Source organism: Anguilla anguilla, chromosome 14 (genome assembly GCF_013347855.1).
Source record: "Anguilla anguilla isolate fAngAng1 chromosome 14, fAngAng1.pri, whole genome shotgun sequence".
Taxonomy (NCBI): Eukaryota; Metazoa; Chordata; class Actinopteri; order Anguilliformes; family Anguillidae; genus Anguilla; species Anguilla anguilla.
In genome coordinates, this window is record NC_049214.1 from 11,211,004 (window position 1) to 11,238,561 (window position 27,558).

The 27,558-nt window shown below is 43.1% G+C and overlaps 2 protein-coding genes and 1 long non-coding RNA gene across 19 annotated transcripts in view; all 3 read left to right on the top strand.

Moving 5' to 3' along the window:
* Positions 1 to 225: 225 nt before the first annotated feature.
* Positions 226 to 20,121, top strand: lin54 (lin-54 DREAM MuvB core complex component). 5 transcript variants are annotated; one of them, XM_035391372.1, is made up of 14 exons: positions 226 to 459; positions 3,618 to 4,368; positions 5,273 to 5,390; positions 6,040 to 6,170; positions 7,382 to 7,537; positions 8,323 to 8,527; positions 12,282 to 12,355; positions 12,747 to 12,944; positions 13,247 to 13,338; positions 13,482 to 13,553; positions 14,248 to 14,350; positions 14,683 to 14,820; positions 14,928 to 15,130; positions 15,871 to 16,069. In XM_035391372.1, the coding sequence occupies exons 2-14, from the start codon at positions 3,640 to 3,642 to the stop codon at positions 16,067 to 16,069; spliced, it is 2,418 nt and encodes an 805-aa protein (XP_035247263.1). In that variant the 5' UTR covers positions 226 to 459; positions 3,618 to 3,639. The 5 variants fall into 5 exon arrangements, with proteins under 5 accessions (XP_035247263.1, XP_035247264.1, XP_035247265.1 ...); XM_035391373.1 differs by having other exon boundaries at positions 226 to 416; XM_035391374.1 differs by lacking the exon at positions 226 to 459 and adding an exon at positions 1,545 to 1,854.
* A 947-nt stretch (positions 20,122 to 21,068) lies between these two features.
* Positions 21,069 to 22,682, top strand: LOC118212327. Its single transcript, XR_004762202.1, has 4 exons — positions 21,069 to 21,260; positions 21,677 to 21,723; positions 21,851 to 21,914; positions 22,258 to 22,682. It is a non-coding gene; the product is annotated as an uncharacterized LOC118212327 (long non-coding RNA).
* A 758-nt stretch (positions 22,683 to 23,440) lies between these two features.
* Positions 23,441 to 27,558, top strand: part of sec31a (SEC31 homolog A, COPII coat complex component) — a 29,536-nt gene continuing 25,418 nt past the window's right edge. For 7 of the 13 annotated variants that reach the window (XM_035391664.1, XM_035391667.1, XM_035391668.1 and 4 more), the window contains exons 1-3: positions 24,014 to 24,233; positions 26,595 to 26,674; positions 27,185 to 27,308. In XM_035391664.1, the coding sequence (XP_035247555.1) occupies positions 26,596 to 26,674; positions 27,185 to 27,308 (203 nt within the window). In that variant the 5' untranslated portion in view covers positions 24,014 to 24,233; position 26,595. Of the gene's footprint in view, positions 23,626 to 24,013; positions 24,234 to 26,594; positions 26,675 to 27,184; positions 27,309 to 27,558 lie in introns of those variants that run through there. The other 6 variants (XM_035391673.1, XM_035391674.1, XM_035391675.1 and 3 more) reach the window with 2 other exon arrangements.

Consider the following 27,558-nt stretch of genomic DNA (forward strand, 5'->3'; position numbering starts at 1 on the left):
ATAATATTGACTTTATGACTGAAAGACAAAGCATGGTCAGTTAGCGGTTTCGAAAACTATTGAAATATATTTTCTCTTGGCGAGCGTATGATACTGCCTGACCATTTTTTTCAGTGACATGGGGATCTTATTATTAATTTTGCGAACAATTTACGCTACTTTACTTCCAGTTGAGTATCCGTAGCCTGAGCGGACGGAAATGCCGTGATGACGCACTACGTGGTATCCATGGAGGGCGTGGCATTATTATGGGATGGTAGAGGTGAAATGGCGCTCGGCGCGTGATTTTGAACAAACCTCTCCGTCTGCAAGTGATCGGGATGCCGCAGCACAGAGCTGGACTTGGTTGAGGAGTGAACGTGGAAAGAAGTTTGAGGTCGCAAACATCGATTGCAATAGGGACATTTGCAATCCATGTAAGAACTTTGGGTAGCGTCTCGTATCCGAGGACAGGAACCGGTGAGCTAACTAGCTAATAAACACACTGAGAGCAGTCCGACTTCAGAGGCTGTGTATGTGGCTAGCAAATAGCTAGCTACGTTCCAGGGAGGGGAATATAATGGCCCAGGGGGGCATATCTAATGTAGCAATAGTAGCTAGAGTGAATCGGGCTTTTCAGGGATTATTGATAGCTAGTTAGTCTAGATAGAAAGCTGGCGAGGTTACACATAATGTGTAACCAACCCATTTTTTTGTTGGCGTGTGCATCTTCAGATAGCGATGGCAAGCAATTTACCGAAACGTCCACTGTATTCTATCTTATTGGACAGTTGGCTGAATAAAGCCATACCTGTCAGGCAAGTTTTATGACTAGCTAAGTTGGCTACCTTCATACACTGTGGCTTTCTGTTCTGTTTTGACAACATGCTTCAGGATAGCTGACCAAGTTAGTTCGGAACTGTAACGACGTTGACAACCTTGGTACAGATAGCTATTCAATTTAACTTATAGTTATATCGTATTTCCCCCACCGCATTTAATGTCTTAATTGATAGCTGACATGTTCTATGGCTAACGTTAGCTAGCTAGTTAGGCCAAAGACAGTGCAATCTAATCTACCTGGTTAGTTGTTGCTAGCTGATGGCTGTACGAGCAAATAACGTAATGCGAATGTTGGCCTGGCAACTGGCAACTAATGTACCCCTAGCGTCCTCGTGCAATGATCCTAGTACCAATTTCGACGTCTAAGAAAATGAACATGAAGACAATGTCTTGGACATTGGAATTGTATTTGCAAATGCATCAACGTTAATCTATATTATTAATTCGCGTCACCGCTTGCTAGCGTAATAGTTTGAGAATTTTCTGTAGCTACCATAGCAAACTCCGTTTGTTGAACACTAGCTATCATAGGTGGCTAAATAAACGCTAGTTTGATGCTTAACCAGTCTAGCATGAACTTCGGCAAAGTAAATGGTCAGGTAGCTTGTTATTACTAGTAAAATCTTAGCTATACACACAGCAAGCTACTTTTTGGGAGGAGTTCTGCTCCTCCCAAACTCTGACCATGTTGATAGGCGTTCATTTCTTTCTCGCTTTTTTTAGCTGATGTTGGTTCTCAACACTGAAGTTGAACTGATGACGAGGTGAAAATGGCGGATCTTTCGAAATCCAATCCCGGCCTGAAATAGAAACGTAGAAGCTAGTCACTTTCATAGCACTCAAATTGCTGTCACCAATTGTTGATTTTAACACCGAGAAAAAGTAAAAACAAAACATTTAGCAAACACCACCGATTCGTGTTTTGGAGTGGAAAAATGTCAATTGGTCCCGCCATAACTGACTAATTTAGCAAGCTAGCTGGTCAGCTAGCTAGCTAACAGGAGCTGCTGTTTTATTTGCCGTATTGTTGAGGTAGGACAAAGATTGTTATTTCTGGGGTGTTCAGTGGCCTAGTCGGGTTCTCGGCGTGCTGGCAAACCAAGCATTGGTGTTTTAGTTTTATTTCGTGTGACCTACATTAACTAGATTAGCTTGCGTGTTTACTTGGAAGATATCTTGACGTTTAACGAAGTTGTTTTGTAGCTTGCTAGCAAGTCAAGCATTGCATTTGTTCATTTATGTATTATCACTACTAGCCAGCTAGCCGGCTAAGTTACTGTTATTGGCTTAAGCTAATTGGCTAGGTAGCACAACACTGGCTATCTAGCAATGTTATTTTGGTGTCTAGTCAGATGGTTAGCTTGCTAACTTGTAAGAAAATCATTTGGTTTGCAAGCTTGTCTATTGTAACTCTAAAGGTGCTTCCGTGTTTGTGGCCAGCCGAGCATATACTTGACTATGCGTTGTATAGTTCTGTTATGAAAACACTGGCAATTTGGATATTGTGTCTAGTTCTAAGTAGCCGTTTTGTTAACGCTAGCTTGAGAGTTGGCAAACGCGAAATATTTCTGCACCGATTTTATTTTAATGTTGCCCAGTCTAATGAAACGTTTTAGCTCGCAGATTATGCCATAAGCAGAGCTGCAGTTCAGTGGTTGGTAGTCGTGCTTGGTTTCAGGTGTGACATGTCTAGCTAGGCGTATTTATACTTGGGCTTGGTTAAATAAACTGCGAAAGGTGTTATTTTCAAGAGTATGGGAGCTAACTACCTAGTTTGACGGCCTGTCATTTTCGGGAATCACCAGGCATTTCGATATGTTCTATCACTGTCAATTTCAAGGCCTTATGTAATTGCAGTACAAAGTTCTGAATTCTTTAATGTTTTCTTTTGCAATAAATTAAGTACACCAATATGACTACCCTGAATGATGTATCCGCCAGCTGGCAACGCAACCTATTCATATGCATGAAGAATATACTGCATACCTTGAAAACCAACAATATCTTTGTATATATGCACTTTTGTATTTTTTTGATATTTTGAAATGTAATCAATTTGCTGACCCGGAACTTCAATTTGTAATGCTGTTCTTGAATATTAAATAGTTGAATTTGCCTTGAATTAGCAGTTTGAAAACTAGAGCAGACATTTCCTGGTGGTGTTTCTGTCAGTAAATTGTTATGGTTTCGTTCCAAGTGAAAATTGTAAATCCAAGGCTGTGAAATAGTGAATTACTGTAAGTGAATGGTTTATTCCTATTTTACTATGCTAATACATTAGTGTGCTTTTCGCATGGTTATACAACCCCCAGACTACTGTGACTGTGCATACGGTCTGCTGTGTAATATTTCATCTAGCCATCAGCTGGAGAATTTTCAATCCATATTGCTGCTTAGATCAACAGTGTTTTTTATTTTTTTTTTTTTTTTGGCCCTTTTTGAACTTTATTCTTAAGTTGTTGGTTAAGAAACATGTCAGAGGCCTTCATCTGAAATCAACAGGAATACCCTGTCCCATACTTGATCTATGATAAAACAAGAATGTACTTTAATATTAAATTTACTTAACATCGGAATAGCCGCAAGACACTTATCACATGATATAAAAAACGTGTGTGTGTAAGTAAGAATAACTATAATTTCCCTGTTTTCTTCCCACTTTCTCTTAGCTATCTTATTGTATAAGGATTGTGTTTTGGGGGCGAAGATGCCAGACATTAGTAGAGTGGTTCTGTGAGCTGCACAGCTGTGATTTGCAAGGTCTGCATGTGTGACACACGTTGTTCTGCCCGCAGTGGCTGAGTGCTACCTGCAAGAATGGATGTGGTGTCCCCGGAGCTGAACAGCCTCCTCCCTGATGAAATCATGGACACAGAGGCCATCGTGATCGAGGACCTCCCGCCTGAGCCCTCCATGGTCCCGGTTCAGATGGAGTCTGAGGAGGCCCCGGTACCCATGGAAACGGAGGTGCCGGAGATCATCAGCATGAGCACAGCGGTCACCCCGACCCAGAGGACGCAGGCCCTCACCACATCCACCAGCACGGACTCCGCCCTCTGCAGCATCAGTTCCGGCACCCAGCTGCTCCTGACCCCCTCCAGCTCGACGGCCTTCAAGCCTTCCACCTCCTCTGCCGCCAAACCCAACAGCCCAGTCGTCAGCGGGGCCCTGCAGAAGGTCACAGCTCCCTTCACCATCTCCGCCAACCACCAGATCATCCTCAACAAAGTGGCCGCCTCCTCGGCGGTCGACGCCAAGTCTTCCGGCGCCCAAGTGCTCAAGCAGGAGGGCCAGAAGCTGGTGGTCACCACCCTGGGGAAAGCGGGCCAGCCCATCGTGCTGACGCTGCCCCACACTGGCACCAAGGTCAGCCCCGCCCAGGGCTCTGGAGACACTAAAGCCCAACCCCAGTACAAGGTGGTGACCATTGGGAGCAGGACAGACCTGAAGCCCGTCATGGGGGTCCAGCCTGTCAGCACAGCCAGCCAGCTTCTGGGGACTTCCCAGCATTCCACCCTGCAGACCCAGCAGCTTAAGACCGTACAGGTAGGCGCGCTACTCCTCCCAGTCTGCTTTTACGGTGCCTTGAACGTTTGGCAATCGTACACTCAAATTAAAGTCTGGATCTGTTTCATTTTGTTTTGTGACATGGAGAAATTTTAAAATGAGGAATTGGTGACTCGTCAAATGGTGTGAATGTTTGTTGTCAGCAAATTGAAACTTCTCTGGTCCTTGAAGTTCGTTGGTTTAGGTTGACGGTCAAATTTAGTTGTGGTTTAGGCACAGAAATTGATGAGGGATTTTCGGGTACTGGTTGGTGTTTTCGGGTCCTGGAGGTCTTCTGTACTTTTGCTGCTTGTGGTCTTGCCTGTTGAGGGAGGCCAGATCCACCTGTCATTTGGATGTCCATGTGTTGGACACATATATACTGCCCATATAAGGAAAGGCATCTCAGCAACTTCTGTACCCAACAACACATGTAAGACACATGGCAGTGCAAAAAAATAGTTTGAAGGTTAAGTATTACGTGTTAAGATATTAACGTTTTTATTAGACATTGGCACATATGCAGTAAATTTGTGATATTTGAAGTAAATAAATGTATTGCAGTGTAGTACATAACTCTCTGACTGATGTTAGAATCGTGTCTCGATTTAAAAGACAATAAGCAAGTAGTGTGTTCGTACTTCTTGTATAGCTAGTAGCTCAGCCAATAGCTTTTGAAATGATACGTGGTACATGTGTGATTTTTTTAAATTGCTGCCATATGTTCCATCGATAATGTCAGTTTTCCAGTTTTGAATTCTGGCTGGAATGGGGATCCTGCTTTAACGGTTGACTTTTCATTGTTGTTAGTTTGTATTCTAGACTAAAACGGTCCCTTTTTTGATGCTGTCAAGGTGATGCATCATGAAGTTGTGTCATGAAAATAAGTTTATTTTTTCCCCAGATTGCAAAGAAAACACAGGCATCTTCAACAGGACCAATGATAACAAAGTTTATTATCACAAAACCTCTGAACAGCAAAGGTGTATCGGGTCAAACCTCTGTATCGCCAGTGATTACAGGTAAAATTCCCACTGCAGACTGACAGATCAATCCACAGTAGTCTGTGTAATGCTGCTGAAGTACAATGTCTGTTTGAATAGTCACGATTCTGTACTTCTGCTCTGCATGGCACTGCTTAACCTGGTGCTGAATTTCAGCACATTTGTGCACATTTATGCATTATTTATGGAGGCTGTGTTGTTCTAGCATTTCTGCAACTTGACAATCAGTCACTGCATCAAAATTTAATGCCTCCAATAATTCAGCTCTGACCTACTGAAGATTTCCATAGAGGCTTTTATCAGATAGCCTTGAAGGATGGGGCTGCTGGTTGTGTTGTTAGGTTGAACACTACAAATGACTTGTTTTTTAATCATTTTTCATCTTTTTGTAAAGGATTTCTTCAAGGTTTTTTGCACTTTATATAATTATTTGGCAAGTCTTTCAAATTAAAATAGATTACTTTGTAACTGTCTTGTAGACAAATAATGGAATGATTGGGTGCTCAATATATGATGCCCACATAGAAACAAATCATAAAAAATGCTCAAAGGATGTAGCTGTTTGTATACATGCAACAGAATTTAGATTGTGTATTAGCCTGACTCCAGACTGTTTTATTCTCACAGTATGGGCCTCATTTGATACTGATGTTGGCTTCACCCACAGGGAGAGTCCTGTCTCAGAGCACACCAGGGACACCCCCTCGAACCATCACCCTCTCCGAAACCCTGAGCACCACCCCACAGACCATCTCCAGCAGCAAGATCGCCATCTCGCCGCTCAAGTCTCCCAGCAAGGTGAGCGACTGCTTCGTCTGGCTCAGTCTGCACAAGAAACTTTGGTAATAATCTCTGATATGCAGCACTTCTAAAAGGCATTCATTCCACAGACCAAAAAAGTTTTTTTTTGTTATACCAAGTTAGTCTCTTTGGTTGATATTTTCAAAAGTTGACGCTAAGTGCTGATGCATTTTGGCACGGTGGCGTTCATCAGAGCAAAAATTAATCCAAAATGAAATATCGCTGGCTGGTTGGATTTAAACTGTGCAAGCCAAGAAGGATTGAGAAGTGAGCTGATTTTTCTTTGCTCGCTCCATTTTTGTGTTGAGATTCAGAAACCAAGAAATTCTCTCATTGCAAGGAACTTTAGACTGCTTTAGGTGTCACAGCTTTCAGGCTTGTACATGTCTAGGCTCTAACATGGGAATGCTAAGACTCAGGAGCAGGATCTTATGCATGAGGGGTCTGTTTACATTTCATTGTACATTTTTAGATGCTGTCTGGTTTCTTTGACCAGGTCACCGTTAGGCTTATGTTTTGAATGACCTGTGTCGATGGTGTGTGTGTGTAAATTTAGAACAAAGTGTTCAAAAAAATAAAGTAATCAAGCTGTAGTTGAGTAACAAAGCTGATTCCTATACTTAGTCAAACTGTTTTTTCTTATTTTACAGCCCCATAATGACTTCCTTGACTTTGGCACAGCTCTGGTCCTCATGTTGACAAAAACCAATAACAGAATACAAAGGCAATCAACAGTGCAGAATCCAGTAGATACTGAAATCTCTTATCCCTGCGCTGAGGAAGCAATTGAGCACACCTGAATAATCAGAAACACCTGTGAATCCATTTGTCCCAAGCATTATTGTATAAAATGGGCTATATATAAAAGTTGCTGTAATTTCTACATTGTGAAACCAAAATGTATCGAAATACCCTATAATAAAAGCTGAGAATCTGCACTTTACCCATATGTGAATCGTTTCATTACAAATCTGAAATTATGGAGTACAGAGCCAAATCGAGAAAAAAGGTGTTTGTCCCAGACATTATGGAGCTCACTATGTCGATGCATACGCTATTTCCCATATAAATGTACCCGAACTGTTTATGGAGAACAAGTGACTTTTAGCGGGGCATCTTTTGCTGGGCTTATTGTCCAGTGCAATGAGCGATGAACTGTGACTTTACATGACTCCACCCCTCCCCCCTCTCCCCTCCTCCCTGTGCAGCTGACCGTGGTGTCCGTGGCCTCCCAGTCCCCCAGCTCCCCGCAGAAGTCCGTGGCTGTTCCGCTCAACGTGGCCTTGGGGCAGCAAATCCTGACCGTACAGCAGTCTACCCCCACGTCCCCAGCCAAAATGGTGTCCAATCACTCCGCTCCACAGGTTAGCCCTGACCCCTTTCACTCCACTGTTGACAGTCTTCAGAAGGAGACGTGAGGCTAGCAGTTTTACAAGTCAACCATTCTGGAATGTAAGACCGCTCCGTAGTTGAATGGGTTATAACCCCAGATAGGTTATTGGCTCCTCGTTAGGGTACCTATCAACAGTTGAGGGTGTGCAAAGAATATTCCTTAGGAATGTTTCTTATGTTTAAGTATTTTTCCTCCACTTCTCAGAATCAGGTTTATAAAATCACTAACACTGTGGGTAATAGTTTTTCCCTTTTTCCCACATCTCTACGATAATGTACCTGGAACCAAACAAACGGGTCCTTGAAAGAGCTCCATTTTTAAATGTGGAAAATTCAAGGCTGTGAAAGTGCTTGAATTTTGCGCAGAGGCTTGAACGTGCTCAACTCTTCTGATGACTTTTGGAAATCTGTTTATGGCTATGCATATCCAGTTCAATGAAAATCCAGACTTGTAAACTAAATGTAAATGTGATCACATCACATCCACATTCTCTATCCTAGTCACTGAATCCATATATAAACTGGTAATAAGAAATTATTATGAGAGGGTGGGATTTTCCATCAGAAAATGTCTCAACTTTTATTGAAGTCTGTTCTGTTAAATTATTGTATTGACAGATGAGTTCCTTGGAAGCTTGGAAAACTGTTCTTAAAGGTCCTAGAAAGCTCACTAATAATGTGAATTTCACATCAGACACTGTGTACTGACCCATACAGTAAGTGTGTGGCGTGTGTTCCCTTCCTCCCTCCTTCATAGGCGATGAAGCCGGTGCAGACGATGGCTGTCGGAGGAGTAGGCACGTCCCAGTTCAAGACCATCTTCCCCTTAGCCACTCCCCCAAACGTCCAGCAGATCCAGGTTCCCGGCAGCAGGTTTCACTATGTGCGCCTGGTCACAGCCACCACAGGCAGCAGCACGGGCCAGACGGGCAGCCCCAGCACCAACTCAGCCATCCCCACAGGTTAGAGTCACACACAGCAGCCTCTCCCACCCCCACAGGTTAGAGTCACACACAGCGGCCTCTCCCATCCACACAGGTTAGAGTCACACACAGCAGCCTCTCCCATCCCCACAGGTTAGAGTCACACACAGCAGCCTCTCCCATCCCCACAGGTTAGAGTCACACACAGCAACCTCTCCCATCCCCACAGGTTAGAGTCACACACAGCAGCCTCTCCCATCTCCACAGGTTAGAGTCACACACAGCAGCCTCTCCCATCCCCACAGGTTAGAGTCACACACAGCAGCCTCTCCCATCCCCACAGGTTAGAGTCACACACAGCAGCCTCTCCCATCCCCACAGGTTAGAGTCACACACAGCAGCCTCTCCCATCCCCACAGGTTAGAGTCACACACAGCAGCCTCTCCCATCCCCACAGGTTAGAGTCACACACAGCGGCCTCTCCCATCCCCACAGGTTAGAGTCACACACAGCAGCCTCTCCCACCCCCACAGGTTAGAGTCACACACAGGGGTCTCTCCTATACCCACAGGTTAGAGTCACACACAGCGGCCTCTCCCACCCCCACAGGTTAGAGTCACACACAGCGGCCTCTCCCACCCCCACAGGTTAGAGTCACACACAGCGGCCTCTCCCACCCCCACAGGTTAGAGTCACACACAGCGGCCTCTCCCACCCCCACAGGTTAGAGTCACACACAGCAGCCTCTCCCATCCCCACAGGTTAGAGTCACACACAGCAGCCTCTCCCACCCCCACAGGTTAGAGTCACACACAGCAGCCTCTCCCACCCCCACAGGTTAGAGTCACACACAGGGGTCTCTCCTATACCCACAGGTTAGAGTCACACACAGCGGCCTCTCCCACCCCCACAGGTTAGAGTCACACACAGCGGCCTCTCCCACCCCCACAGGTTAGAGTCACACACAGCGGCCTCTCCCACCCCCACAGGTTAGAGTCACACACAGCGGCCTCTCCCACCCCCACAGGTTAGAGTCACACACAGCAGCCTCTCCCATCCCCACAGGTTAGAGTCACACACAGCGGCCTCTCCCACCTCCACAGGTTAGAGTCACACACGGGTCTCTCCTATACCCATTGGTTAGAGTCACACACAGCAGCCTCTCCCATCTCCACAGGTTACACTCATACACAGCACTCAGATTTGCATCCCTTTGTCAGTTGTTGGGAATATTCTCCCGTGTGGAACCATGTTGAGAAGGGTGAAGTAACACACTGAGGACCACTTTCCGATGAAAAGATTTTAATACGATGTGCAAAGGGAGACTCGCCATGGTGCTACAACAAGCGTTCCGTAGGAATCTCAACGAGACAGCCACAAGCGAGGGTTTGTTGTTCAGAAGTATACTGTTCAGAGGTGTGGTGATTGCCATGTGTAAACGTTCGCATGAAGGAATAGAGGGTATGCACATGACGTCACAGTAAGTAGAAGTCACTGGGGTTGTCTTACGGTAGTCTTTCTGCCACTGAGTGGCAGAAGGACTATCAGTGGCAGCGTTAGCGTTCAGCTTGAATGCCGTGAAAACACAAAAAACACACCTAAAATGGGAAAGAGCTGTTGTGCGATTGACTGTACAAATAGATTCAACAAGAAATCGGAGCTATCTTTTTTTACAGACTGCCGAAAGCTAAAGAAAAGAGAAGCAAATGGATTGCTGCAATTCGCAGAAACAACTGGAATCCAGGCACCGAAACGTGGATTTGCGGTTGTCATTTTGTCTCAGGTAGCTATGTTGGATTTTTGGGTAAAATCATGCTTTAAGTTATGTAGGCTACTGTATTGACTACTCATCAATTAAATATTTAGCATCTTTCATTTATATTCTGTGTAACTGTAAAGTTTTTGTCAGCATTTATTAAAAAACATCCATGATGTTGAGCCTTGTGTTCTACAAACAAAGGGGGGATGTATAGGGTTAGATAGTATTAGCTAGCCAAGCATATAAATTAAGGTATGATTTTACCCAAAAATCCAACATACCTGACACAAAATAACAACCTCAAATCCACGTTTCGGTGCCTGGATTCAAGCTGTTTCTGCGAATAGCAGCGATTAATTTGCTTCTCTTTTCTTTAGCTTTCGGCAGTCTGTAAAAAAAATATAGCTCCGATTTCTTGTTGAATGTCCATGGACCACTGGTTCTTTGGTAAGTTGTAAGGATCACTGTTGAGTCCAACTGCCTTTAATTTAAGCAGATAATCGTTTGTTTTACTCCCGGTTTTGCAGTTTCCTATACTAAAGGCAGCCATGTGGCAGCATGCTTTGCCTCTCAGTCCCGACTGAGGGGGCGTATACCGGTGGGAAAGTGACGTCAATGCATACCCTCTATACACATTCCAACAGACTTCCCGGGGACACCCAAATGGCCTGCTGCCGGTGACACCCCTTTGATCTGTGGCTGTTGTATATCCTTACAAACAGTGATTGAACTCTATTTGTAGCCATTTGCCTCTAACAGTGGGAAGCAGTTAGAGTGAGAGCGTGGGAATGTGTGTAGGAATGTATGTTCAGATGAAGTTGAGACACAGGAAGGAACTTAATTGTTCAAACCTATCACAGTGAACTGGGGAAAATTGGATGCTGAAATATTAGAGACTGCAGCGATTTTCTCAATGCAAATATGTTCCTGGATGTTTTATGCTTTTCTAGTTCTTATCACACTTTTTAAATTTTTTTTTTTATATCCATGTGCTGCTTACTACCAGTCCCTACAAGATATTGTTTTGTTTGATGCAGTTCCTTAAGTCCAAATGGCCATTAATCTAGGTGCATATAATTACAGTGACTATGTGTTAGTAGAAATAAGTGGTATTTGTCCTAAAATACTGTGGGAGAGGCCCTGAGGAGGGCTTGGCTGTGAGCCATGGCTAAAGAACTTTAGCTGGGGATACTTAAGCTGCCTCCTAAGGGACACTTTTGTGACCCTTTTAAACTTGTGCGTTTCAGAATTTGATGCCAGATTAGAGGGTTGTTTTTGGAACTGGAGAGTTAGGAGTTAAGCAGTTGCCCGCACTTGGCACCCAGGTTTTGAGCTATTTTGTTTCTGATGCTTGGCTAATTGCACAAGGCTCTGAAATGCCACGCTGTGACATTTGCCTCTCTTGGCAGGGTTACACAGTGCTCCTGGCATTTTGTTTATGCTAAGCTCATAACCCTTCTGAATTTCCTCAGCGGCAGTGCAGGTCACAGTATGGGTATGTTTCTGCATTCACCCAGTCCTGTCACATTTACGTAGCCACAAGACTGAAAACCACTGCCTTACTGAAAATCAATACCTTTTTTGGTTTTGGTTCCTGGATTTACAAGTAGATGTAAATCCACTGACTTTTCCTGTTTGGTTTGAAGGTTTCGCCTGCTACAGAATGTACAGATGTGTTCAAAAAATGCCTGCCCTGATGTCTGCTCTCGTGTATGGATCACCAAAGCAAGACTAGTTCAGTCTTTATTTGGTCCAAAAAAATGTTTATTTTTATTTTTATTTTACTTGGATTATTAAAATATCTTGTTGCTTTGTCGTTCTGTGTATGTGTATAGTGCAGGCTCTGGGAACATTTAACTTGCAAATAAATGAAGAGAAGTTAAATAGTTTGGGGGCAGGGTAAACTATGGTTTGGTTCCTAGGAGATGTTCTTTTGAATGCCTCCCCCCGTGGATTGCCAGCTGGCGTGTTGAGTGCATGGGGTTGGGGACGTGATGTTACACTAACGCGTCGGTGTGTCTGTGACTCCCGCAGCGAAGCCGATGGTGGTTAACACTGCGGCAGTCAGGATGTCTGTACCCATCGTTTCAGCACAGACCGTCAAGCAGGTGAACTGTGAACCTCTGTATCTCTCTGTCTCTCCCTCTCACTCTGTCTCGCCCTTCCTCCCTTCCCTTCAAGGAGATGCTTATACTGTATAATGTCTGTATGTATTCTGTGTTGTAAAAAGTCTTCACATTATTCCCTAGTCTTTTTAATTTCATACATTTTTCTAGTTTCTAACAATATTTAAATCTATGTTTACATTTTGAATAGTGTGAGGTCCCATGTCTGGATAATAAGGATGTTATTTCCTAACCTGTAAGTCAGTTTGTGTTTGGGGGTCAGTGAGAAAAGTTGAAGAGGTAGCACCTTATGTCTTGCTTTATTGGGCTGTGTTCAGGTTTGGTTAAGCGTGCTCTTGCTTACCTGACGACCGGGTCCTTCCCCCTCCTGTAGGTGGTGCCCAAACCCCTGACCTCGTCCCCCCAGGTAGTGACCACCAGCCAGACCCAGCAGAGACTCATCATGCCAGCCACGCCCTTACCTCAAATCCAGCCCAACCTTACCAACCTGCCCCCGGGCACCGTGCTGGCACCAGCCCCCGGCACGGGAAACATGGGCTATGCAGTGCTGCCTGCACAATGTTTCACACAAGTGAGTGTTTACAGAGACTGCAGTGTTTTACACTGGTCAGTGTTTAGAGGGACTGCTGTGTTTCACACTGGTCAGTGTTTAGAGGGACTGCTGTGTTTCACACTGGTCAGTGTTTAGAGGGACTGCTGTGTTTCACACTGGTCAGTGTTTAGAGGGACTGCTGTGTTTCACACTGGTCAGTGTTTAGAGGGACTGCTGTGTTTCACACTGCTCAGTGTTTAGAGGGACTGCTGTGTTTCACACTGGAGTTGTATTGTTATTTCATGGTCTGTGCGGTGTGCTAACGCTGCTTGCGTCCGCAGCTCCAGCAATCCACGTTTGTGACCTTGGCCAGCAGCAGCAGTTTCTCAACACCCACCGGTGTACAGTCACAGGCCAGACTGCCACTCAATGGGTAAGCCAGCCTTAACACCGGCCAGCAGGAGGCGTACTATCTCAGTATTTACTGGGATTTTGGGGGCAAGTGAGTCAGCTTATGGGCTTGACCCATACCTGGAACGTCATGAATGACATGCTTGCGTTTTCTCCCCTGCATAGCTTATCAACCTCAGATTCTGCTTCACGGCCAAGGAAACCGTGCAACTGCACCAAGTCGCAGTGTCTAAAGCTGTAAGTATAGAGGGGTCTGTTATTTATGTTGCCGTTGTGCACATACATTGGATGTGTCCCCAATTTCTTCTGCAATACTAAACTGCTGCAGCCCTCTTGACGGTGGTCCCATTTCCACATTTAGGTTGATGAGCTGAACCTCACTGTTGTCAAAAGGATTTTAGGCCACTTGATAGGATAGTGTTTAGTTCAGTTTGAATGTGACAGGAGCCTGTTTCTCATTATTGATGGCTTCTTCCTGAGGTTTGTAAGAGGGGGAAATGCCGGCTGCACAGTGCAACAAATCAGACTCTAAGGTCTAGCAGAAACGTATATTAATCAGCTAAGCTATGTAAGAAAGCACAGTGATTCACCGGAGCGCTATGTATACATTAATTCATTAAAAAATAATTTTTCTAGATCTCCAAGCACTGGTAGAAAGAACTTTCTTTTTGACAGAACTTAACACTTATCTTCTCATTTATTTCCTAAGGTTTTAGAGTGACTCTAGAGCACTGCTCTCTGGATTTCTGGGAATGTTTTCGTGATTTAGTCTGGCAAATGTCACCATTGCCAAAAGTGGTTGCTGGTGCTGGTTAGCTTGAATTGGCCTTTGGGCAGTGACAGTTTGAGCTAAACCAGACCCAGTCTCAGCCTGTTGTCATTAGATTTCATATATTGTATTGTTTTTTAGCTCGTGACTTTTGTGTTCTAGGTACTGTGACTGCTTTGCCAACGGCGAGTTCTGTAATAACTGTAACTGCACCAACTGCTTCAACAACCTGGAGCACGAGACCGAACGGCTGAAGGCCATCAAGGTGGAGCTGCTTTGTGTCATTTTCCTCTTATCACAGTCTGGCCAAGCGTATTTTTGATATGGATTTTATTTGTCCCATAAACAGACATTAGCATAACTGCATTTGCTTTAGCCTGTGCAAATTTCAGATTGATTAGTGACTGTTTTCCACGCACCACACAACCCACCTCAACCCCTCATCACCCACTGGGGAGGGGATGACCCTTAACTTGCGAACCCTTAATTTGTGATTATTACAGCCCACATAATTCTTATGAATTGCACTGGAGTGGTATGGCCGGTTTGTGGTTGGATGTGAGGCGTGGCATGTAAGTGACGGGCGTGTCTCGACAGGCGTGTCTGGACCGAAACCCAGAGGCCTTCAAGCCCAAGATCGGCAAGGGGAAGGAGGGCGAGTCGGACCGCAGGCACAGCAAGGGCTGTAACTGCAAGCGCTCGGGCTGCCTGAAGAACTACTGCGAGTGCTACGAGGCGAGTGCTGAAACGATTCGTCTCACTTCTCCTCTTCCTCTGCGCCTCCCGGTTTGACTTGGCGGCCGAATTTAACGGCTTCCTCGCTTCTCCTCCCCTCCCTCCAGGCGAAGATCATGTGCTCGTCCATCTGCAAGTGCGTGGGGTGCAAGAACTTTGAGGAGAGCCCGGAGAGGAAGACGCTGATGCACCTGGCGGACGCCGCCGAGGTGCGCGTTCAGCAGCAGACGGCCGCCAAGACCAAGCTCTCCTGCCAGATCTCTGACCTGCTGACCAGGACCACGCCCGCCATCACCAGCGGCGGGGGGAAGTGAGTCCTGACCCGCCCCTCCGCGGCTCAGTCCGGGCCTGTGGCACATTTGGGCTGTTGAGCTGTAACCCTTTGGGTGGCAGTTTAACATTAAATGATTGGCTTTTAAAAAAAATTTTTTTTTTTTTTTTTTTTTTTTTTTTTTTTTTTTTTTTTACTGTTCCTGTTTATTCATTTAAGACTGCATCCCTCATACATGGTAACAAATTGTGAAGTGGCTGGGCTTCAGCTTTTATAACTGGGTGGCTGAAGGTTCAAATCCCATACGGGCCACAGCTTTCATACCCATGAGCAAAGCAGTTTTCTGAGTTTCTTCCGTAAAATATCTCTGAGTAAGAATGGTTGGTTAATGTAAATTGCATAGGTCGCTCTGATTGAGAGCATCTGCTTGGCAAATAATGTTATATGCTTTTTCTCTCACATTGAATAATGATACTATGCTTATGTTAATTATTTTCCCATCACTTGCACATCGTGTGCTTAGCAGTCATGGAAATTAACCTCAGATTGTACGGATGCCTAATGTTGCAAAATAAAGTTTAAAGAGAAAGTGCAATGCTGTTTGATGGATATAGACAAAGTTGTTTTATGTATTTAATGTGTTGGTAATGGCCTAGTAGTGCACTGCTTTGGGGCAGGCAAACCTCTTAGTTTTGTAATAAGTTTAGCATTGATAGAATGCTCTTCTCTGAGTGTCAAATGGCATATCGAGCCTCTGTATTCTTTCTCCCATCTTCCAGGCTTCCCTTCACGTTTGTCACCAAGGAGGTGGCGGAGGCGACGTGTGACTGTCTGCTCGAGCAGGCCAAGCAGGCCGAGCTGGCCAACCAGCCACAGGCGACGGCAGAGAGGATGATCCTGGAGGAGTTCGGCCGCTGCCTAATGAGAATCATCAACTCCGCCAGCAAAGCCAAGACGGACTGCTCCATCAACTGCTAGGCCCCGCCCACACGGACCTCCACAGCAGCGGCCGGCAACGGGAGGGGAAAGGCTAGCCCTGGACGGCGCCCACCCCTCCCTCTGCTCTCAAAACTGCTAGGCCTCGTCTTTATCCTGCCACCTGACTCTCAGAGCTGCAGCCAGGAGAGGAGGGGATAAAAGCCATTCTGGACCCCTAGCTCCAATGATTGGCAGGCCTAAACCACGCCCTCCCCAGTCCAAGCAGAGGACAGGATTGGTGGCCAGCTAAGCCCCCTGCTCCATGAACTGATATGGCTCTCCCCCACAGCCAAGAAGAGGATTGTGGGAGGTCTCACAGAGCAAAGGGGCTGTGAGGCATTGGAGCAGAGCAATGAGGTTTTAACCTCCTGGTCTTTCGGTGCACCACATGGCCAGGATTAAACGGTGTGGTTTTTGGGATTTGTTTTAGAGTGACTTGTGAGCGTTTTTGAAGTAGACATTTTTATGATTTTTTTTCCCCCCCTCCTTCCCTCCCTTTCTCTCACTGGATTCGTTTTATTGCTCCACATCATGCCATTTCTCGTTCAGTCGTTCTTATTTTCACGCTCCGCTTCACTCATTTGCGCGGGAGCTGTGTTTTATCATTACTAACAACCTCTGCACATAGAGGAAGTCGGCAAGGAAGTCTATCCGATTTGAGCTTGCCCTGTTCTAATCATGGTCATAGTATACAGTAAGTAGACTTTACTGTAGCTTGAATTAATCCTTCCTTTTTTTCTATTTATGCTTTCCCCCCCAGTGTCTATATGTTTTCAGCTGATGCTCAGAACTGCATTAATCTCCCCGGGAAATTGTAATACAATTCAACTGCACACACACAAGTTTTCCTGTAGCAGTGAAAGAAGCCCAAAAAGCTTATTAATCAGAACTGCAACTACAAGTTTCCAAATGTCGTGGATTAATTGGTCTCACTTCCTCTTGCAGTCACCGGTGATGTCATGCGTATGTATGAGGTCAATTTGTTCGATAAGCTAACCATCTGAACTTCGCCTCTTTCCAGAACGTGGCATAGGCAACTCACCGGAGTGTTCAAAGTCTTATTTTGAAAAACCAGTTCAGTCTGAATGAGAGGTTTACTGGTATGACTGCAGATTAAAAAAAAAAAAAAAGAAGGTTCTCATTTGGTACCACTGACCATTCTATGTCTGTACCGCTTGCAAAGCTTGACTAGTACTCACTGAAATAAAATTGTGTCCGCGAGTTTTAACCACAACTCATAAAATGAGTTTTCCCAGGCGTCTCACTTCCCATTTATTTGTGCATTGTGGGTACCCTTTGAATCTTAATGCTGTTGTCTGGTCTCTTCTCCACCAATATAAGAATTCCACTAATGATGCAGGTGAGGCTTTCCAGGAGTTAATTGGGGCAAATTCTTTGATGGGCTTCCAGAAATGGATAGGGATTTCAAAGTGAAAAAGAACAGTGAATTTTTCATTAGGGGGCCTTGGATCTCTGGATTGAAAACCGAGGACCCCTTTCTTGGATTGTGGAAATCCAGTTTTCTGGTCAGCGTGTTCTGTGTCAAGCCCCATATCATTATGGAAGATTACAATATCAAACATTCATGTGTACTAAACATGGTCTTACTCTTCATAGGCAGATTTGGGCCTGTGTTCATTATGTATCTTGGATTTAGAGTGCTGATCTAGGATCTGGGTTTCCATGGCCAAAGCCTAGCCATATCCAATGTATACACAGAGGCATGACTGATCCTAGTTAAGCACTCCTACTCAGAGACACTTCATGAATATGGGCTTAGATCCAGTAAAGGACTGTCCAACCCCATAGTTTACTTGGTTCTGGTTATGCTTCTCAAAATTCATTCTTCATTTTTGTCAATTTGGTCACCAGGCATTGCTTACTGAGATCTTTGTACCTTTTGGTGCTGTCACTTGGAAAAACATAGAATCCCACTTTTGTCACTCCCAGCTTTCAGTGAAGAATTCATCTTGCCCAAAAATCTCCCCTGCCCATTCCACCTCTGTGAACGTAATACATTTTCATTGTACAAGAACTGAAACAATTACGATAAGTGTCACAGTGCAGATATTTTAGTGCAACAGAGTGCCTTCTCTTGTAAGTGAACAGGCATTTCACTGGAAATGTTTTGGTTTTTCTTTTTCACCAGAAGTCACAGTGGTAATAAAGGTGAAAATAAGCATGGTTTCATATGAAAAAAGACTTTAGTATTTTGTCCAGGTATCTGACCGAGCATATTTCATCACTGCAGGTTTTGGAGAAAAGTATGCATGACGTTTTAAAAGTTTTGTGGAAGAAAACCCATTTAACATGTAAAGACGTGGTTTACCCTCTTCAGATTTTAACCCACACTCACTTGGAAAGAATGTGGTGTTCTTATCTGATTAAAATATTGTGCAAAACTTTCCTCTCCACAGTACTCATGCCTTAAGTTTGTCTTTGCTCAGGGCCTTCAGGAATATTAATTCCCCCCTCCTTCCACATTTCCCTGAAAGTAACTTGTTCTTAATTGCTCTGGTGGAGCAGTGCAGAGATTTCAATTAAAGAAAAAAAAAACCCTGGAGTGCAGTATTTCACAATGCAGGTTTGTACTCTGAATAGAAAGTTTTAATGGTGCTTTCTACAATGTGAGATGTCCTACAGAAGTTTTTTGTTTCTTTCCCTCTCTCCCCCATCCCTACATGGTTGTTCAGTTGTTCTTTAATGGGGTATCAAATACTATTCCTGGAGAGCTGCAGTGCCTGCAAGTTTTTTCTTTCAATCTGCAGCCAATTTAGGCCTTGGAAACAAGGTGTATGAACTCTTCACAATCTGTGTCTTGCATTATTTAAGCGCTGAACGCACTGAATCCAGCAGACACGGCAGCCCTTCAGGCCTGGAGTTTGACACCTTTGCTCTATACTGAATGCTTCATTAAATTTTGGCCTCATGCTGAGTCCTAACAGACAGGCAAAAGATGAGTCTTGTAGTCAAATGTTTGGCTAAGGTGCACCTTCTGCAAGAGACTTATTCGGCCTGTTTGTGTAGTGCTTGTTCAAAAACGTTTTATACTCCGACCTAGCCTGTATTGACAAGTCACAATTCTGTTTGTGATGGGATCTATTGCACTTGGAGACCACCAATTGTATTACAGTTGTACTTGCCAATATTTTTGGTACTATAACATCTTGTCTGAGAGCTGCAGAAATGTTTTAGAACGTCAGAAATTACATTGTGCTTCCTGTCACAATGGTCCCTGATCAGTATTAAGAAGAATGGGCGTGGCATGCATTTCTTCATGGGGTGGTTTCATGGGTAGTTTTCTAAGGGCTACCAATACACTGAAGCACAAGCCATGTCTTCTCACAGTTTCGACCACCTTCAACCTAGTGGCAATGGCAGGAGGTTAAATTCAAGGGTTTGCCAGAAAAGGGAATGAACCAGGTTTAAAACTACTGCAAAAAAAGTAATATTTTTTTCCTCCCCAGTTCAGACACCAGTCACAAAGAATCACAATGATTCTTAGTTTGAGTGAACAGGTAGTTGAGTAGAAACCCTGCTCCATTTCAGGGAACCCACTGACCATGTGATCTTGTATAAATGTAAAGTAGTGAGAACATTAGAGCTTCTTTGTACTTAATCAAGAATTGCAATACTCGCTTTTTCCACAACGTGAATCTGTACTAATATGTAAATGTTCTATTCTTTCCTGCACCTCTGAGATGTGTATTGAAGATCTTGTGTAACAGTTCTGTAGTATTTGGATTTGTTGATTGTATATGTTGGTGTGGCCATTTGTTGTGTTTCTTTGAAGGTGAGATTGGATATTTTTACATTTTTTCATTTATCTGGCATATATGTAAACCTTTGTTTTCTGTCTAGAGAATTATTTAATTTATCAACCCCATGTTTATCTTTATTATGACAATATAACACCTAGTATCACTCAGAATGAAAGTAATTTTTAATTATTTGCAAACTTAAAGATTTATATTTAGTAAAATGCATAAAATGTTCTGTGACTGTATATTGTACGCAAACTATGACGCAAATAAAATTTATACAGTTCTGTAGAACTGAGTTTTTAATGCATCCTAAAAACACCCAAGATTATTCTTTGAATATTGAACTGTAGCTTAAAATGAAAACATTTTACAGAAAAATCTCTAAGCATTTAAAAATGTACATGTAAACTGTTTAAATGGTCATTGTGTATTTCCATGCATGATGTATCCATATAAACTGTTTTTACTGGCTTATTTTTACGTCACCCGTATGGGTCCTTTTAAAATTTGGGTTTGTAAAGGCTACCATTTGTGTTCTGAAAAAGAAATGTAATATTTCTCACATCATAAATATTGATTTGGAGCAAAGAAAGCATTGTGTGTCAGGTTAGGCAAGGGGATCATTCAAAGAGATGATATTACATAGAAACGGGTAGGAATTCTGGCCCCTGAAAGAATATTGCTCTGGCCCCCCTTTTTTAATAAAACAAATGTAACTTTGTAGCCATGCTCCCCCCAAACCCTCTCTCCCACACACACTAAGCTGTGGGCCCCTAGAATTGTCACCACCTTTCACCCCAATAGCGCCGGCCCAGCATGGAAACATAAGTTGACAGGTTTCCAAGTGAAAACAAAAATGCAAACACGGAGAACAGACTCCGTTTTGGGTGTCATATAAAGACCGTTTACTGAAGGGCATGAGCATACACCTAGGGGAAACCCTCTTTTAAAGCCGTCCTGTAGTACAGCATTCTTGGATACCACCTATAGACTGTATTAAAATAGGTACCAACTCAGCATAAGTGCACTGACACTAATCCTGAGGGTCCAAGAAATGATTGTCCTCCAAAGATTTCCCTTGGAATGAATCGTGCTTGTAACAAACGCACAAATTAATAATAAAACTCTTATTTCATGACCAATGAGAAAATATCTTCCTGAAAACCCGCCAAGCGCAGTCCCGCCTCTGATGTCCAACTAGCAAGTACCCACACTCCTTTGCGGTTATAAAAGACCATACGCGCAATCTGCGTTCTCTTTCCTTCCTTGTCTTGAAGCGTGCTGAGACAACGTTGTTTCGTCAACTTGGGCTCTAAAGTAACCTCGTCTTCCGCCTAAACGAAAAACAATGCATCGTTTAACGCGTACCGTTGAGGAAACTGAAGAAAGTAGTAGACTATATCGACATAATCTTCAGAAACCTCCATGTAAGTTTGCGTTTCGTCACATTTCTCAAGATCCGAATCAACAACAGTTTGCGACAGTACATGACCCTGTCTGTCTGAACGTATGCATACTTTGTCCAATGATTTAAATTTTTTGCTGTTCACATCATGATTTGCAGTGATTACGTTTTTAAATATGAGGACAATTTTAATTGTGTCGTCAACCAGGATGCGCATACCGTAGTATGTATTCATACTACATAGTCGTACCATTCCTTATATCGGTTTCTTCGGAAAGTTGCAGTGGCTAGCTCGCTTGCTAGTTTAAATTGACGTGTGCATAGATTTTAGATCTGTTAGTTTCAATGACGACCGAGAGGTTTTTTGTGTGATACTAACCATAAGTACGTGTTCGCTGTTCTCAACATGTGGGCGTAATAGAAATCGATTTTTTGCAGGATATTTGGATAGCGCGGTGCAAGCTAAACTCAGCTGTTGGACAAAGGTAACGTAAAGTGTTTTATCGATTGAAGATTAGATGTGAGCGTTCACCTCCAATCGTAGACTTGTTTTTGCTGGTTACAGTCGACGCTTACACTTGTAACATTCATTTGTATGCTGCCTTTACACAGTGATGTCTGGGCTGGCCGACTGGACCGCATGGCAACGGGACCGTCGTCCATATCGCAAAACTGGGTAAGAAACGGGAGGAGGTCCAGGTCTTAACCAGCGCGTATGGACTGTCCCTGTGATTAAACTCACTACCCATCTGACCCTTAACATGGGAAGGATTATAACGCATTCATATGAGGGTACAGACCACACAACTACAGACATCGATAGTTAAATATTAACATTTAATAAGACGATGACGGCACTATTTCGTGGCGGCTTAATCGTGGCCTACATTTAATTCAAGTGGGATCATTGGTGCTGTCTTGCCAGTTCTATGTTTCACTAGTTCACAAAATTGATTTTGTGTTTGACGTCTAAGTTTTACTACTATCTTTTGTTTTATTAATCAAGACTTTATTTTAAGGGTTTTGTCACTGGGATTCCGAGTTTCCAGGATCAGGAATGAACGCAGCTGAAGGCCCTCGAATGTGGAGAAGGATCTGCCTTTGTTTCTGCATTTAAAGAAATGCGCCTGCTTGAATTCATGTGTAACTTCTGTTAACGGAATTAATAAATATCTGTCTGTTAACTGTCTGTTTGAATGAGAGATCTCTTGAAAGTGCTGTGTCCCCAAATCTGTTTATGAAACGTTTTTGTACAAAGCATGGTTCACTGCAAATGTCTAGGTGTGAAGAAAGCTATTGAATCATCACACAGTTTTCTGTATTTGTCAGAGTATATGGTCAATTGCTAATGAATTGGCCTATGTATACTAAGGGACAAATTGATAATACTCGGGTGTTCTTGTCACATTGTGTACAAGTAAAAATAAAGTGGAATGTAAACACATTTTGTTGAATGTTTTTTGTATTAACTGGCCAAACGGTTTATTTAGATGCACACAAGCGTTTAATCAAATAAGATGCATTATACACAGTTAAGTGGGTTTTCAATTCACACACACTTTGCTACAACGTTACCGATTGCGAACTATTGCTATAAATCTTTCCATTGATGGATAAATTGCCTGTTTCGACGTATAACCTCCAAATTAAATACAGGTAAAATTGATAACGATTTTAACCGTTTCAGAGTAGAACAGGGTAAGGTAACAAACTTGCACAATTAATACAACCTTCGATCATACTCAAGAACTTCAGAGAGAGAATCTGACTTTTGGATCATTTGGACAGTAGGACAATAGTGCTTTTGCGTTCGATGAATCGAAACAAATGTCTTCAGGAGTCCCAAATGCTCCGATCAGGAACGTATCTATAGGAAACGAATGCGTCAACTTGCAGATTGAACTACAACAGATTGAAAAAAAAAACCTACGCTTGCCGTGATGGTCAGATTAATACCCTTTGAGCTGAAGAAAACACGCAACGTTAAATTGGCTGCATTGTAGAATCGAAGCACAATACAGGAATATTTAGTTTGATATGTATTAGGTCGGTATTCCTCTGGTTTGGCTAGGGAAATCTCCGCCCTCCTCCGGAGATCACGTGATTCAGTTTGGAACAGTGATTGGGCATTAAAATTTAGATCGTCTTCCTTTTTGAAGATGAACAGATCCTTCAAGTATGGATAGCTCGCTGCTATAAGCAGGATTTACTGTACCCATCGATCCACGCTGAGTCGTAATCTATGTGGATGTATAGGCTCGACGCAGAAAGGTCTAACCTCAAAAACTAACGCAATTTACTATTTTTTTCAGTGAAAAGTTGTCCACCGTGCAGCGAAACAATAGATGAAGAGAGCCTACGCTAATATCTAGGCGGAATATAACTACGTAAATATATTAAGTTTCTCTGTTATATACAATACCTAGATACTTGATTGTTTTGAAGATATTAACGTTAGTGAGCCTGGTTCGTAAAATATTTAATTTGCTTTTGCAAGCTAAAATAATTATAACCTTTCGTTTGATTAAATTGTTTTCGCGTCCATTAACTGCAAAAACTCATAAATGGTCTGAATTATTTAATGTCATAGGTAAAATGTACACTTGTTTGCAGAGTACTTAGTGTACTGTATGTTATTACATAATACGAAGTTCTCTACCAAACGGTACAGTCAGTCTCTGCAGCCACCGGCATGCAACGTTGCTTGAGTTCTGTGTTCTGTTTTTGCTAGCTTGCTAGCTGTCTAACGTTGTTCTCCACCGGAAGTGCTTTGAGTTAGGGGTGGGCACTGTAATGCCACGTTGATGGAGACCACGGTGGTGGGGACGTGGAATTTCAGCAGGCTGCAGTTGGGTCCAGTAGCTAGCTAATGTTAGCTAGCTAATAATAAAGCATTGCAACCAAGAAAGGGGATCTCAATTGGCTAACAATCAAATATACTTTATTAGACCTTATTAATATTTGGGTTGAGTAAACAAAGCAGCGAATTGGTAAGGTAAGCACTTTTTGGATTAGGAGTGACCCGCTGTATTATTCGAGCTAGCGGCTTCCTAGGTTATTGCTTCACGGCACTGTACATAGTTCAGTCTGATAGGAGTTTGCTACCTCTGGTTTGAGACGTACAGTAGTTTGATTGCTAGGCCTTGAAATGCAGCTGGTTCTAAGCTACGGTGCAATATCGAGTCATTCAGTGTCACCATGTACAGTCAGCTAGCTAATCCGTTATTTTGCTGTGTATCGGTACTCTACGGTTCCATACATAATGCATATACAAGCATGTCGTGTTTCCTGTTTACACTGGCTCATTAGATGTCTAGCTAGCCGAGTATGGCATTTTTTAATAAATTCATTTTATTGTCAATTGCATGTGCTATGTTGCAGTTCAGTCGAAACAACGAGACCAGTGAAAGCTGTTGAAAATAAGTGGCTACCTAAAATGCTATGGGTTTAGACCAGGGGTTGGCAATTCCCGTCCTGGAGTGCCGGTGTGTCTGCAGGTTTTTGTTTCCACCAATTACTCTGACTAAATGAGCTAATTGGCTGCATACACCAACACTGGTTCACTTGTAGATTAGATCACAGTAATACATTTAATTTAGGGACACAAGAACAATCTTTGGCTCTCATTCATTCACTTATCAAGAAATGTAGGTGACATGTCAGATGGCATAAATATTAGGGCTAATTAAATAATTAAGGACAGAAGTTGGCATGAAGACCAGAAGCAGATACCGCCCTCATTGCCCACCTCTGGTTTAGTCAATTGCAATTTGCAGCCACGCTGATAAAAATGGGGGTTCGCATGGCCTTACAGCACACACCTTGCACTTTATCGACTAACAGTTAGCCTACATGGTGAATATTTGCAGTTGTGTGACTGCTGTTGTTATTCAGCTCTGCCCTATTGCAGTTGTGTTGAAACATAACCAATTTATTTTTCGAAGTATTTCAGCGTTAATTGTGACAGTTAATTACCTCCTTTTCTCGGTGTAGAATAGCCAAGTTTTTTTATGGCGCCCCATCTGAACCCTAACATCTTTAACTACCTCTGTGGAAGTAAAACACCTTCTAGCAGTCTTTTTGCTCTTTGCGATGCGCACTTTCAAACAGCCACTTACCAAATGCCTCACAACAATCTCAACTAATACACACCTTTGAAGCCAACTGGATAACCCTTATTTTAGCCACATCTCTTACAATGAACCATATACTGTTAATATGAAATTTGTAATGAATCACGACTTCCATGCGGTTCAAATGGCGTTCGATCAATATAGTTTTATTTCAGGGCATTACCTGTCACTGCTTTCAGGTGATGTTTGCTGATAATTATAATTGTCTTTAGTCTATATTTCCACCTGCACTACAGGTAGGGTACTTTATTCCACTGGGAGGTAGATTCAGGGTCACATAACAACCCCTTGCCTAACCCAAAAATTGTTGAAACACTGGAAAGCTGATCTAGTTCAGTGCTAAAGGACAGAAATATATCCTACCCAAATATATCCTCCTAACCAGTGTTTTCAATTCCAATATGTTATAACAACTAGCTGCTTTATTGTTAACATAATGGCATTGCTACTTTTTCTTTACGTGTGGCTTTACTTTACTACTTCCTCTGCAGTAATGGAAAGGAAGTCTCTGTTTTGTGAAGTTCAGTCATTTATATCATGCTTAAAAAGGACATATTCCATATTTTGTATGCCTACTTGTTTGTTGGGTCATCAGTGGGGTATTTATATTTCTTCTCTTAAGACATCCAGGTTTTTGTCAGCTGTTAACCTGTGGGAACATGCATGTCCATGAGTCACATTGTGTGATATTTAAATTTAAATTTAAATTAATTTATTTTATTTTTTTGCCTTTGATGCACATTTGGCCCAGAACAGTAAACCCAGTGTAATTACAATTATTAGTAGCAGCTTGATTAGTAGCTGAGCATGGGCCTCAAGGACTAAAGTTCAGTAGGGCTGTTGCCCTGTTGTAACACCAGTCAGGGAGTTTTGCTGGCAGCGCAATGCACTTTATATCTGGAGAAGATCGCACCATAATATTTAACCACATAGTTCTACCATTCTTAAAAACATGAGTGTAAATAGGCCAGATTTTATGCAGAAATCTAGAAGGAGTAGGGTTGAACCTTTAGTTCAGTTGAGTGTTGTTTTTGAAGCCACCTCAGCATGGCACTGTTCTTCTGTTGCCACCAAAATGTAAAAACTGAATTCTACGCTGAATTCCACTTTTTGAAAGAGAGACAGCCAGTTACATGAGTGATCTCACAGTAAGGTCCTTTGGCGTTTAATTTACCTCTTCTGAGAATCACTCTGTTTTCACGCTGTTACCTCCTCTCCCTCAGGATGAAGCTAAAAGAGATAAATCGCACTGCAATACAGGCCTGGAGCCCAGCGCAGCAACACCCTGTCTATCTGGCTGCTGGTAAGAAAACAAGCCTCTCACTTAAGTGCACCAGTATTGACGGCACCCATATACCAGCCACTGTTCCCTACTGTAGATGGCAGTGAACCAGTAACTCTGCTGATTACTGTATCTGAGAATACACGTTGCGTCTTGCTTTTTCAGTTTAGGATACGTATTGATTTTGTTCCATCTAAGTGCATTGTGTGACATAAAAAAAAAATGTTAAACTAATGCAGCCACATTAATGTAACATGGCTCGTGTAATTCTTCTAATAAATGAGAAAGTTGCATGATGGCTTAAGGTAGTATGGGTTATATTTGTGCATGTGTCCACAGAATATAGTGAAAGGACAGATATTATGTTTCCTTGTTGAAATGTGGTACAGTAAGGCAATCACTATCATTTTCAAAACTGTCTTTTTTTCCTTTCCCCTCTAGTGTACACCTGTGTGATGTTCATGTACTTGTAGACAGGTACGTTCACCTGTCCAATGGGTAAAATTAATCAGCTCACTCGTTCCTCCATAGGCACATCTGCCCAACAGCTGGATGCCACCTTCAGCACCAGCGCCTCCCTGGAGATCTTTGAGCTGGATCTGGCAGAGCCCACGCTGAGCATGAAATCCTGCGGCACCTTCTCCTCCTCACACAGGTGAGGAAGAGCCGCCAGCGTCACTTACTCTGCTTTTAACTGCCTCTCTGTCACTGTTCCTCTAGCAATCTTAATGGAAATGTTTTGCAGCAGAATTCCCTATCTTGGTGTGCAGACCTCACGTGTTTTTGGTGTTCAGATGTCATCGGGATGTATGATTTGTTGACCGCCTGTGGGCTGTGGTGATTCGTTTTTTCTGTTTACTTAACACAGGCTCTTGTGCAGAGAGACTTATCATATGTAGCTTGCA

Coding starts and splice junctions, on each gene's coding strand:
- lin54 (XM_035391372.1), top strand. CDS start 3,640: ATGGATGTGGTGTCCCCGGAGCTGAACAGCCTCCTCCCTGATGAAATC. Junction 5,391..6,039: donor TGTATCGCCAGTGATTACAG/GTAAAATTCCCA, acceptor CTTCACCCACAG/GGAGAGTCCTGTCTCAGAGC. Junction 14,821..14,927: donor ACTACTGCGAGTGCTACGAG/GCGAGTGCTGAA, acceptor CCCTCCCTCCAG/GCGAAGATCATGTGCTCGTC.